This window comes from Bos indicus, chromosome 7, assembly GCF_029378745.1.
Source record: "Bos indicus isolate NIAB-ARS_2022 breed Sahiwal x Tharparkar chromosome 7, NIAB-ARS_B.indTharparkar_mat_pri_1.0, whole genome shotgun sequence".
Lineage (NCBI taxonomy): Eukaryota > Metazoa > Chordata > Mammalia > Artiodactyla > Bovidae > Bos > Bos indicus.
The window spans coordinates 47,298,699-47,312,231 of NC_091766.1; the positions used below are offsets into that span (position 1 = coordinate 47,298,699).

At 35.5% G+C, this 13,533-nt stretch overlaps 1 protein-coding gene across 1 annotated transcript in view; it reads left to right on the plus strand.

Moving 5' to 3' along the window:
- Window positions 1-13,533, plus strand: part of SMAD5 (SMAD family member 5) — a 62,370-nt gene that overhangs the window by 43,219 nt on the left and 5,618 nt on the right. The window contains exons 5-6 of the mRNA XM_019964960.2: window positions 6,970-7,191; window positions 12,008-12,264. Of these exons, the coding sequence (XP_019820519.1) occupies window positions 6,970-7,191; window positions 12,008-12,264 (479 nt within the window). The remainder of the gene's footprint in view (window positions 1-6,969; window positions 7,192-12,007; window positions 12,265-13,533) is intronic.

Below are 13,533 nucleotides of genomic sequence, written 5' to 3' on the forward strand. Positions count from 1 at the left end.
TTTTAGAAGCCAGCTTTATTGAGTTATAGTTTATATACCATGAATTTATCCATTTTAAGTATATGATTCAATGATTTTTTAAAAATGTATAAAATTTTAAAATTACCATGATCTCGTTTTAGAACAGTTTTACAATGCTTTAAAAATATCCCATATGCCTGTTTGCAATCTATCCTCTCATACCCCCAACTCCAGAAACCTTCTAATCTGTTTTCTGTACCTATAGATTTGCCTTCTCTCATTTCATATAAATAGAATCACAGAATGTGCAGTCTTCAAGATTCATCAATTTTGTACCATGTATCAGTAGTTTATTCTTTTTCATTGCTGAATAGTATTTCATTGTATGGATACACCACATTTGGTTTACCCATATATCAGTTGATAAACATTTGAATTGTTGGTAGTCTTTTGCTAGCATGAACAATGCTGTTAGGAATGTTTGCAAATACTAAGTCTTTGTTTTTCTTTTTCTAAGTCATATGGTAAATTTAAGTATTTAAGAGAAACAGCCAAACAACTATAAATGGTAGTACCATTTTTACGAGTACCATATGAGTGTGCTAGTTTTTCCATACCCTTCTGACACTTATTACTGTTTATCTTTTTGATTGTAGTTATTCTGTTGGGTATAAAGTGGTGTCTCCTTTGTTTTAATTTGCATTTTCCTACTGAGGAATGATTTTGAACATTTTTAATGTACCTAGCCATTCATACATCTTCTTTGGTTTATTTAAATCTTTTGCCTTTTTTTTGAAATTGAGTTGTCTTATTGAGTTGTAAGAGTTCCATATATTTGGACCCAAGTCCTTTATCAGACATATGATTTGCAAATATTTTCTCTCACTCTGTGGATTGTCTTTTCATTTTATTAATGGTGTCCTCTGAAGCACAAAAGTTTTTCATTTTGATGAAATTACCAGTTTTTTTTTTCCTGGATTATGCTTTTGGTGTTGCATCTAAAAAACCTTTGTCTGTCCCAAGGTCATAAAAAATATTCTCCTGTGTTTTCTCCTAGCAGTTCTTTAGCTCTTATATTTAGGTCTGTGATTGATTTTAAGTTTTTTTTATGGTTATGGTCTAAAGTCATCTTTGTTCAAGTAGATACCAAGTTGGTTCTAGCACTATTTGTTGATAAGAGTATCGTGTTGTCTTCTCTTTTAGGAATCAGTTGACTATAAATGTAAGGGTTTATTTCAGGATGCTAAATTTTGTTTATTGTTTTGTATATCTTTTCCTTAAAATCTTGATCACTAAAGTTTTATAGTAAGTTTTGAAAACAAGAAGTGTTAGTCCTCCAATTTTGTTCTTTTTGAAAATTGTTTAGCAATTCTACATTCTTTGCATATTTCCATATCATTTTAGTATCAGTTTTTCAATTTCTGTCCCCCTCAAAAAAATTCCTCCTTGGATTTTGATAGAGGTCACTTTGAATCTTCAATCAATATGGGGAGGTATGCCATCATCTTCTAGTACACGGACATGGATTATACTCTGTGTTCTCCATTTGTTTAGACCTTCAACTTCAGTATAAGTCTTTTACTTATTTTCTTTTTAAATTTATTCCTCAGTGAGTGGAATTTTTTAAAAATTTTGTGTTTGGATTCTTCATTGATAGATAGAAATAAAATTGACTGGATGAAGGCTGTCAAAAGGCACAAACTTCCAGCTGTAAGATAAATAAGTACGAGGGACATAATGTACAACATGATAAATGTAATTAACACTTCTCTGTGTTATATATGAAGTTGTAAAGAGAGTAAATCCTAAGAGGTCTCATCAGAAAGAAAATATTTTTTTTCCTGCTTCTTTAATTTTGTGTCTATATGAGTTGATGATGGAGGATCTCCCAGGTGGCTCAGTGGTAAAGAATCTGCCTGCCAGTGCAGGAGATGCAGGAGGCCACAGGTTTGATCCCTGGGTCAGGAAAATCCCCTGGAAAAGAAAATGTCAACCCACTCCAGTATTTTTGCCTGGGAAATCCCATGGACAGGGGAGCCTGGCGGGCTACAGTCTCTGTGGTCACAGAGTCAGACACGACTGAGCGCGCATGCATGAGTTGATGAGGTTCATTAAACTTATTGTGATAATCATTTCATGATGTATGTATGGCAAATCATTATGCTGTGTACCCTAAACATACAGTGCTGGTGTCATTTGTATCTCAATAAAACTGATGAGAAAGACTTAAAATTTTTTTTAATTAAAAACTACAATTGCCTGTATTGACAGGCAGATTCTTTATCACTGAGCCACCTGTCTTCTGAATTTGCTTATTCTAGCCACTGCATCTAAGTGGAATCACGTAATGTTTGTCCCTTTGTATCTAGTTTATTTCACTTAGCATAATGTTTTCAAGGTTTATCCAGGTTGTAGCATATATTAGAATTTCATTCCTTTTTAAGGCTGAGAAGTATTCTGTTGTAAGCATATATACCACCTTTTGTTTATCCATCTATCAGTTCATGGACATTTGGTTTGTTTACACCTTTTGGCTATATTCTGAACAATACTGCTAAAAAACATTGGTATACAGGTTTCTGTTTGAGTCTCTGTTTTTTAATTCATTTTGTATTACATACCTGGGAGTAGAATTGCTAGATTTTATGGTAATTCTCTTTAGCTTTTTTGAGGAACTGGCAAACTGTTTTCCACAGTGGCTGCACCATTACATTTTCACCAGTATTGCAGTGGATTTCCAATTTCTCCATATTTTTGCCAACGTTCGTTATTTTCTTTTTTCTTTTGATAATAGTATCCTAATGGGTATGAAGTGGTATCTCAATTGTGTTTTTTAAAGTCATTTTGTTTTGAGACCTTAAACTTCTTAATTTGTCACAAGTTTACATGAAGTAAGGTATTGGCACTTTAGTTTCTTGAAAGAATGATGTCCTTGTGTGTATTTTATAGTGTCTGTGATGATATGGGATGACTGTATGTCCCATAAGCCCTGCATTCATAAGAATAAATTTCAGGCCCCCTGATAATCTTGTTAATGTTTAAATAGTATAGTACCTTGGCTTTTTCAAGATTAGAATTTATCTAGGAATTTTGTCATACTAATTTGCTTAATATTCATAGTATCTACCTTCATTTAGAGCAGACTGTCTCAGAACATGAATTTATGGATTTGAATTCCTGCATCTCTACTTATTTGCTTCGCAGCTTAGGGTGGCTTTTAAAATATATCTAAGCCTAAATTTCTCCATTTGTAAAATAAAGAGATAATAACTACATAGGATTATTAGTATGTTGATTGACTTTGACTGTATTTATAATGATCTTAGTATACAGCATCAGGTAATTCCCCAAAAATGATATTATCATCCTCTTTCTAAAAATTTGGAAAAAAAAACAAACAAAAAAAAAAAAATAAATAAAATAAAATAAAAATTTGGAGTCTGTTTACCCCATCTATCATTTTCCTTCTTTCTTTTGATTCTCCAGAGATTGGAGAGTGCAGTTTAGTGGTGATGTATATTAAATATTTCTTGGATTATAGTTTCTTAGCCAAACAACTGAGACCCTTTAGAAGAACCTGGCACCCAAGTCTTCTCACCCTCCTAGATATCTTTTTTCACCAGAGTTTCTTCTCACTTGGGAAATTAGAGTTAAATTGCAATGCTGTGAATCACCAGTTAACAAGATGTCCTTTGCCTTGAGCAGGGTCGCAGACCTTTTGATTTTCTTCTTTTCATTCTAACCAAAATTGTCTTTTTTGTTTTGCTTATCTTGGCTCTAGTCTTTCATGACATTGTTATAACTTCCTGCTACTCATCTATATATGTGTTTGATTATGAGTCCCTCCTTGTTCCATCTTTTATATAAACTTCTTTAAAATCTGAGCTCTTAGAACTTTGCTCTATAGGTCCTCATTGGTTTTTTTTTTTCCGTGTACCTCCTCATCTGAATTCTTTGCAGCTGTATAATTAAAACTGAGTTTTAAAAGTCAACCAACTCTTTTGTGGTGTCTACATAGTGTGACTTACTCTTAACATTTTTCTTGGACATTTTAAAAAATTTCTGCCTTTCTTGAAAGAAAACTGACAATTCATGACTTTTCTTTCTAATTTCAGCTCCAAGACAGACACTCTACTAGTGCTGGATGAAGAACTTCCACGTGTCTCTTCCATCCATTGTGTCCATTAGGAATTGTTGATTTTTAACACTGATAAGAATTTGGCTAATGTTTTATATTTTATACAAACCTTTTTCCATAGGCTATTCTGGCACTTAGAACTTCAAATGTATACCACCTTTTACCCAAAGATCACTCATTTGGTTGTGTTTCTTCCTTTCTTTCTTTTTTTTTAAACAAACTATTTTTTAGATTCACAGCAAATTTGAGCGAAAAGTACAGAGTTCCCACATACCCTCTCCCCCTACGCATGTACAGCTTCCCCCACTACCTGCACCAGAGTGATACATTTATTACAATCTGTGAACCTACATTGATACATCATTATCACCCCAGATGTATAATTTACATTAGGATTCATTCCTGGTATAATACATTCCTTGAGTTGTAACAAATGAATGATGACATGTAGCCATCATTTATAGTATCATATAGAATAATTTCACTTCTTTAAAAGTCCTCTGTGCTCTGCCTGTTCGTTCTCCCTCTTTCCTAACCCCTGGCAACCACTAATCTTTTTATTGTCTCTATAGTTTTGCCTTTTCCAGAATGTCTTGTAATTGGAATTTTATAGTATGTAGCCTTTTCAGATTAGCTTCTTCACTTAGTAATATGCACCTAAGTCCCTCCCCTCCATGTGTTTTCATGGCTTGATAGTGCATTTCTTTTTCATGCTGAATAATATTTGGTTGTCTGGTATACTACAGTTTATTTATCCATTCACACATTGAAGGATATCTTGGTTGCTTCCAAGTTGTGGCCATTATGAATAAAGCCTCTGTAAACATCTCTCTACAGTTTTTGTGTGGACCTAAGTTTTTGACTCCTCCAGGCAAACAGTGAGGAACACATTTGCTGGATTGTATGGTAAGAGTTTGTTGCTTTGTAGGAAGTCAACAAATTGTCTTCCAAAGTGGCTGTACCATGTTACATTCTCACCAGCAGTGAATGAGTTTCTATTGCTCCACATCTTCACCAGCATTTGGGATTGTCAGTGTTTTGGATTTGGCAATTCTAATGGTTTTGGTAATTCTAATGCAGTAGTATCTCCTTGCTATTTTGATTTGCATTTCCCTGGTGACATACAATGTGGAGCATCTTTTTATATGCTTATTTGCTTTTGTGTATATCTTCTTCAGTGAGGTGTCTGTTCATATCTTTGACCAGTTTTTCTCATTGGCTTATTCATTTTCTTATTGAGTTTTAAGAGTTCTTTGTATTTGTGTAACAGTCCTTTACTAGATGTGGCTTTTGCAAATATATTCTCCCATTCTGTGGCTTGTCTTCTCATTCTCTTGACAGTGTCTTAAAGAGTAGAAGTTTTTAATTTTTAATGAAATCTAGCTTGTCAATTATTTCTTCAGTGATCATACCTTGGTATTGTATCTAAAAAGTCATTACCATATTCAAGGTCATCTATATTTTCTCCTCTGTTTTTTTGAGATGATTTTCATAGAGTGTCTACTATAGTTTTATAGCCAGTTTTTAAGTTGGGTGGTGTTAATCTTCTTGGTTTGGTTTTCAGTATTGTGTTGGCTGTTCTGGGTCTTTTGCCTTTCCATGTAAACTTCAGAATCAGTTTACAAGATGATTTGCTGAAGTTTTTATTGGGATTTCATTCACTCTTAAGTCATGGTGGGAAGAACTGAGGCTTCCTGCACATGATCATAGAGTGTATTTCTACTTATTTAGTTCCTTCTTTGAATTCTTTATTTAGAATTTCATAGTTTCAACATATATTTCTTACCTGTTTTGTTTGTTTGCTTTTTACCTAAATATTTCATTGTTTGAGTGCTGCTATGAATGATAATGAATTTTATTTCAAATTCTACTTGCTCATTGCTGGTATAGGAAAGTGATTGACTTTTGTATATTAACCTTATATCCTATAACTTTCCTATAATTGCTTATCAGTTTTAGGAGGTTTTGTGTCATTTCAGTTTTTTTGCATAGATAATCTTGTCATTTGTGAACAAAGACAGTTTTATGTCTTCCTTCTCAATCCATATAACTTTTCTTTTATTTTCTCTTACTGCATTAGCTGGGATTTCCAATATGCTGTTGAAAGGGAGTGGTGAGCACATCCTTGCTTTGTTACTGATCTTAGCAGAAAAACTTCTAGTTTTTCACCCTTAAGCATGACATTAGCTGGAAGTTTTTTGTAAATGTTCTTTATATCAAGTTGAAGTTACCCTCTATTCTTAGTTTGCTAATAGTCTTAATTTTTTAGTCCAAATTTTTGTTTAAAATAATTTTACAGATGCTGGTATAGTTGTCTTTCAGTTTGTTGAAACAGAGCTTTTGTCATCTCAAATTTAAACCTGGATTTGATTCTACTAGAAAAGAAACGTAAAATGTAATGTTGCCCATCCTTGTATATGCATAATTTATAAAAAACTTTTATGATCAAAGGATTTCTGGGGAATTCCCTGGCAGTCCGGTGGTTAAGATTTCACCTTCCAATGCAGGGAGTGTGGGTTTGATCCCTGGTCAGGGAGCAAAGACCCCATATGCCTCCTGGCCAAAAAACAAAGCATAAAAGCAACAGAAGCAACAAATTCAATAAAAATTTCATTGTAACAAATGCAATAAAGACTTTTAAAATGGTCCATATCAAAAAAATCTTAAAAAAAGAAAAAAAGCACTTCTGATTTTTTTTTTTTTTTTTTTTTTGATACAGACTGAAAGCCAGAAAGGCAATGAGACGTCAGTGAAATATCTGAAAATTTTCTTTTTCATATAGTGCTTGAGTTGTGTTAAAGGAAACCCCAATATAGTTTTGAGTTTCTGATAATCATTAAACATTGTTTTTGTGTCTGGTTTGTTCACAGATGTTCAGCCTGTCGCCTATGAAGAGCCCAAACATTGGTGTTCAATTGTCTATTATGAATTAAACAATCGTGTTGGGGAAGCTTTTCATGCATCTTCTACTAGTGTGTTAGTAGATGGATTCACAGACCCTTCGAATAACAAAAGTAGATTCTGCTTGGGATTGTTGTCAAATGTTAATCGTAATTCAACAATTGAAAACACTAGGCGACATATTGGAAAAGGTAATGTTGTCATTTTCCTACATTCAGTTGAATTCAGTTGTGTGTTGTGCTTGCTATGCACCCTGCATTATGTAAGGGCATACAAAGAAACTTAAGGCATGGTCCTGCCCTCAGGTTGCAATACAGAAGAAGGTGTTAAGTAGAGATGTACTCAGACTTCTTTTCTTTATCCTGCCTATTTTTTCTTCATAGTACTTCAGATCTGAAATCATACTATTCTGTATTTTTTCATTTTCAGTCTTCTTGACTGAAATACAAGCTATACAGAAATTTGCATTGTTCATAACAGTATCTTTAGCAATTAGAACAATGCCTGGCTCATAGTACCTACACAGGAAATATTTGTAAAATATATGAATGCTAGTGAAGAATTAAAATTTTTAAATTATGATCTTTGTGGAATATTTTGGGTTGAGATGACTTGTAAGAATTTTCATTATGATGGAGGAGCAGGATTACTGGTAGAACAGTTTGAATAACTTAAGTCTTCAGTGGCTTCACTACCACTCTTCCTACCTTTAAATTCAGGTAACAGTGTTCTATTTATAATTCATCCTCCAAGACAGTTGCTACAACAAACAAGGAACTTTTCACATTGCAGTGAAATTGTCTCATGCGTTAAGTGGTCAGAGAGGAAACCTATCCCATGTCGGGCTGTTTGCCTATCTTTGAAGTTTTGTTTTTATTACTTTTTGCTGCTTTGACTTGAGAAGATCTTAGGAACAAAAGGTAAATAACTTTAATTGTAATATGATTTCTTATAGAAGAGACTCAGAAAAAATACTGTGTCCAAAAATAAATTGGAAAGAAAGTTTCCATTCTTTTTTGACTGAACTATTAACTTGCTATAATTTTTTAGGTAAAAATGCCCCACTTCTATTCATTGATTTTTCATTCTACAGTAGGATAATTTAAGAGAAATCTGCTTGGTGAATTCTTAAATACTAGACTCATTTTACCCTTTTTTTCCTAGTATATAGTTCTAGGATCCTTTCTTCCAGGGGAAGTATTTGCTCAGAAACAGAACATACTTTTTAATGTCATAGCCTGATACCACTCTGTGAATCACACATATGTACTACGATGGTCTTTTTAGTACTACGTGCAGTAGTGAAAAGTTGGGAACAACTTGAGCTTTAGCTATATAGTTTGAACTTTTAAATAGTGAACATTCATATATTATTTCGGAGAAGGCAATAGCAACCCACTCCGGTACTGTTGCCTGGAAAATCCCATGAATGGAGGAGCCTGGTAGGCTGCAGTCCATGGGGTCGCGAAGAGTCGGACACTTCACTTTCACTTTTTACTTTCATGCATTGGAGAAGGAAATGGCAACCCACTCCAGTGTTCTTGCTTGGAGAATCCCAGGGACGGGGGAGCCTGGTGGGCTGCCGTCTATGGGGTTGCACAGAGTCAGACACAACTGAAGCGACTTAGCAGCAGACGCAGCATATATTATTTATATATTTTTTAAAAATACCAAAAACATTTTTTAAAGGAAAAAGAATAGCAAGAAGAGATAAGAAAGCCTTCCTCAGTGATCACTGCAAAGAAATAGAGGAAAACAACAGAATGGGAAAGACTAGAGATCTCTTCAAGAAAATTAGAGATACCAAGGGAACATTTCAGGCAAAGATGGGCTCGATAAAGGACAGAAATGGTATGGACCTAACAGAAGCAGAAGATATTAAGAAGAGGTGTCAAGAATACACAGAATATGGAGAAGGAAATGGCAACCCACTCCAATGTTCTTTCCTGGAGAATCCCAGGGACGGGGGAGACTGGTAGGCTGCCGTCTCTGGGGTCACACAGAGTCGGACATGACTGAAGTGACGCAGCAGCAGCAGCGATAGGAAAGTAAGTGATATGAAACAGCTTTTCTATCCTGTGTGTTGACCTGGCTGTAGGTGTGTTGTATTATTTGAGCAAAGATAAATCTTAGGAATCCTTACCTCAGGCTTTTTAAAACACAGGGTACCACTTAGCCACCAGGAAGCCCATTAAAAGACAGGGAGGTCCAGTAATCAGTCTTTAAGGAAATTGGTAATGATGTCACCTAAACTTGAAACATTAAAAAAAAAAAGTGTTCTCAACTATGTAAAATCTTTCTCCTCCTACCTTCTCAAATGTAATCCTAGGAATTTTGCCTGTCAACAAAGCATTTCTGGGCCAGAAATACTTCTCTCTTTATAGCAAGGCTTCACATTATATTGAGTGCCACAGGTTCCATCATTTTTAAAGGACACAGACATAAATGATAAATAATGGATATAAAAATATTACAATCTACCACCTCAAAAAATATTGTTTATGGAGCTTGGAGATTCAAGTATTGATTGCAGTTTTATTTTGAAAACAATGCTACAACTTATGTGGTTTTTCTTCCTCATGTTTATAGTAAAAGAAAAGCTAATAAACTATTTTAATTAAAAAAAAGAATACACAGAAGAACTGTACAAAAAAGATCTTCACAACCAAGATAATCACAGTGGTGTGATCACTGACCTAGAGCCAGACATCTGGAATGTGAAGTCAAGTGGGCCTTAGAAAGCATCACTACAAACAAAGCTAGTGGAGGTGATGGAATTCCAGTTGAGCTCTTTCAAATCCTGAAAGATGATGCTGTGAAAGTGCTGCACTCAATATGCCAGCACATTTGGAAAACTCAGCAGTGGCCACAGGATTGGAAAAGGTCAGTTTTCATTCCAATCCCCAAGAAAGGCAATTCCAAAGAATGCTCAAACTACCACACAATTGCACTCATCTCACACACTAGTAAAGTAATGCTCAAAATTCTCCAAGCCAGGCTTCAGCAGTACATGAACTGTGAACTCCCTAATGTTCAAGCTGGTTTTAGAAAAGGCAGAAGAAGCAGAGATCAAATTGGCAACATCAGCTGGATCATCGAAAAAACAAGAGAGTTCCAGAAAAAACATCTATTTCTGCTTTATTGACTATGCCAAAGCCTTTGACTGTGGATCACAATAAACTGTGAAAAATTCTGAAAGAAATGGGAATACCAGACCCCCTGACCTGCCTTTTGAGAAACCTATGTGCAGGTCAGGAAGCAACAGTTAGAACTGGACATGGACCAACAGACTGGTTCCAAATAGGAAAAGGAGTTCGTCAAGGCTGTATACTGTCACCCTGCTTATTTAACTTATATGCAGAGTACATCATGAGAAATGCTGGGCTGGAAGAAGCACAAACTGGAATAAAGATTGCCGGGAGAAATATCAATAAGCTCAGATATGCAGATGACACCACCCTTATGGCAGAAAGTGAAGAGGAACTAAAAAGCCTCTTGATGAAAGCAAAAGAGGAGAGTGAAAAAGTTGGCTTAAAGCTCAACATTCAGAAAACAAAGATCATGGCATCTGATCCCATCACTTCATGGGAAATAGATGGGGAAACGGTGGAAACAGTGTCAGACTTTATTTTTGGGGGCTCCAAAATCACTGCAGATGGTGACTGCAGCCATGAAATTAAAAGACGCTTACTCCTTGGAAGGAAAGTTATGACCAACCTACATAGCATATTCAAAAGCAGAGACATTACTTTGCCAACAAAGGTCCGTTTAGTCAAGGCTATGGTTTTTCCAGTGGTCATGTATGGATGTGAGAGTTGGACTGTGAAGAAAGCTGAGCGCCGAAGAATTGATGCTTTTGAACTGTGATGTTGGAGAAGACTCTTGAGAGTCCCTTGGACTGCAAGGAGATCCAACCAGTCCATTCTAAAGGAGATCAGCCCTGGGATTTCTTTGGAAGGAATGATGCTAAAGCTGAAACTCCAGTACTTTGGCCACTTCATTCAAAGAGTTGACTCATTGGAAAAGACTCTGATGCTGGGAGGGATTGGGGACAGAGGATGAGATGGCTGGATGGCATCACCGACTCAATGGACGTGAGTTTGAGTGAACTCCGGGAAATGGTGATGGACAGGGAGGCCTGGCATGCTGCGATTCATGGGGTCGCAAAGAGTCGGACACGACTGAGCGACTGAACTGAACTGAACTGAAAATAAATCTGCCATTTAAAGACTCTTCCTATGACCTGAAATTAACATTATATGACTTAGCTTGCTTTCTTTTTTTTTCCCAATGATGCAAACCCTTCCGTTAGCAAAAAGAGTGCAGAACTCTTTTGCCAACCAGCTATTCATGATAGTTGATAGCACTAAACATTTCTTTGAAAGGACTCATCATAAGGTGCCTTCTTGGGGAATTTTTTTGGCCATTATTTCTCTCATAGAGATCATAAAACGTTGGAAAAGGGGGAAAAAAAGCAACTCTGAGAACTGATAATCTAATATGCTGCCAACTTGAGGCTTAAGTCTTAGTTATTTGAGGATCATTTTAGATTTAGGTAGTCATTCAGTTCAGTTAAGTCGCTCAGTCGTGTCCGACTATTTGCGACCCCATGGACTGCAGCAAGCCAGGCTTCCCTGTCTATCACAAACTCCTAGAGCCTGCTCAAACTCATGTCCATTGAGTTGGTGATGCTATCCAACCATCTCATACCCTGTCATCTTCTCCTCCTCCCTTCAGTCTTTCCCAACATCAGGGTCTTTTCCAATGAGTCAGATCTTCACATCAGGTGGCCAAAGTTATTGGAATTTCAGCTTCAGCATCAGTCCTTCTCATGAATATTCAGGCAGACATTAGCCTCGACTGTCTTCAGCAACATAAGGCCATCTAGTGGTAGTTTCTATTTGAAGACTTGCTCTATAGTAGTTATTTTGTCTTACCTCATGCAACCTCTTCAATTTTATTATACTGCTTTGTGAAGGTGGCTTTTGTAATTCTTGTCTTTTTAAGGTGTTCATCTGTACTATGTTGGTGGAGAGGTATATGCAGAGTGCCTCAGTGACAGCAGCATATTTGTTCAGAGTAGGAACTGCAACTTTCATCATGGCTTTCATCCTACCACTGTCTGTAAGATTCCCAGCAGCTGCAGCCTCAAAATTTTTAACAATCAGGAATTTGCTCAGCTTCTGGCTCAGTCTGTCAACCATGGATTTGAGGCAGTATATGAGCTCACCAAAATGTGTACCATTCGAATGAGTTTTGTCAAGGTGAGTGGGTTGAGACCTGTAGCTTAATTTGAGTCACTGTAACATATAACATGTGTATTATATGTCTGTAGGTTATAATTTTTAAAAGTCTGTGTTAAATGAAAGGTAGTAATTACTTCTGACCTGATTTAACAGGTTTCTAAAGAAAATTCTTAACTTCATAACTTAAACCACATGATTGGTCTGTGATTTTATTTTATAATTTAGACATTATAATAAAATGCTTGATATTGGTATTGAGTAGGGGCTGAGTTTATAAAGAATTTCAGTTAAATTTTAGCTAAATTGCCAAGAAGCATTTAATATTAAAACTGCTTTTTAAGTTCCTTTAGTTTTAGCAATTTCAATTATTACTAGATCCCTTAGATTGACTTAAAGAATTAATCACCATAATAAAATTATTTTTCCTTGATTTAAGCTCTGTTATTAAGGATTTGCAAAATTGAAAGAACTTTTCGAATTTATCATTTGCTCTTGGCCTGATTTTATTGGCATTGTAAATGATGATTCATGAGCAAAATTTAGAAAGAATTTTAGTGATCTCTTTTAGCAACCTGTGCTCCTTTGGCTTAAGGATTTAGCCAAAGAAGAGTAATTGTCAAATGCTCTGTGTAGGATTTTTTCTTTCTGGCCCACAGTCCCACAGCCCAGTGTTTCCTTGCTGCTTGTTACAGGCCTTTTTGTGCAGCAGTTTATCAGTAGCCCTGAAGGCATTTCCCTTCCCTGTTATAGAAACATGGCTCTCATGTTTAATCTAGTTACCCACTCCGCCCTCATCACACCCCACTTGGTTTTCCTAGGCAAGGACTACTGTAAGCAGTAAAGCAAAGAACTTGATACATCCAGCAAATAAAAGTGAAAAATTCTGTTTTATTCTTTGGAGTTTTTGGCTAAAGTGGTGCTGCTCAGTTCATCCCAGTAGTTTCCCATCTTAAAGGATAATGATATATCATTTCCACTTTAACTACATTTGCATGCATTGCTCAGTTTTACAGTGCCTTATCTGATGTTTAAAAAAAAAACAAAAAACCTAAAAATTAAAAATTTTTTGTTAACAAAATCTGATGTGAACTAACATGAGGCTATATATGGGTTTTATTTATCCATTAAAGAGAGACTATATAGCTCATTGCAGAATTATTGATGTTTTAATTATGAGGTATTGCACCATTACTAACTTTCTAAAAATTAAAAAAAAAAAAGAAAAAAGAATTCTGGAATGTATCTTGCCTCAAGAATTTCTATTAAGGGATTATATGTTGTTATGAT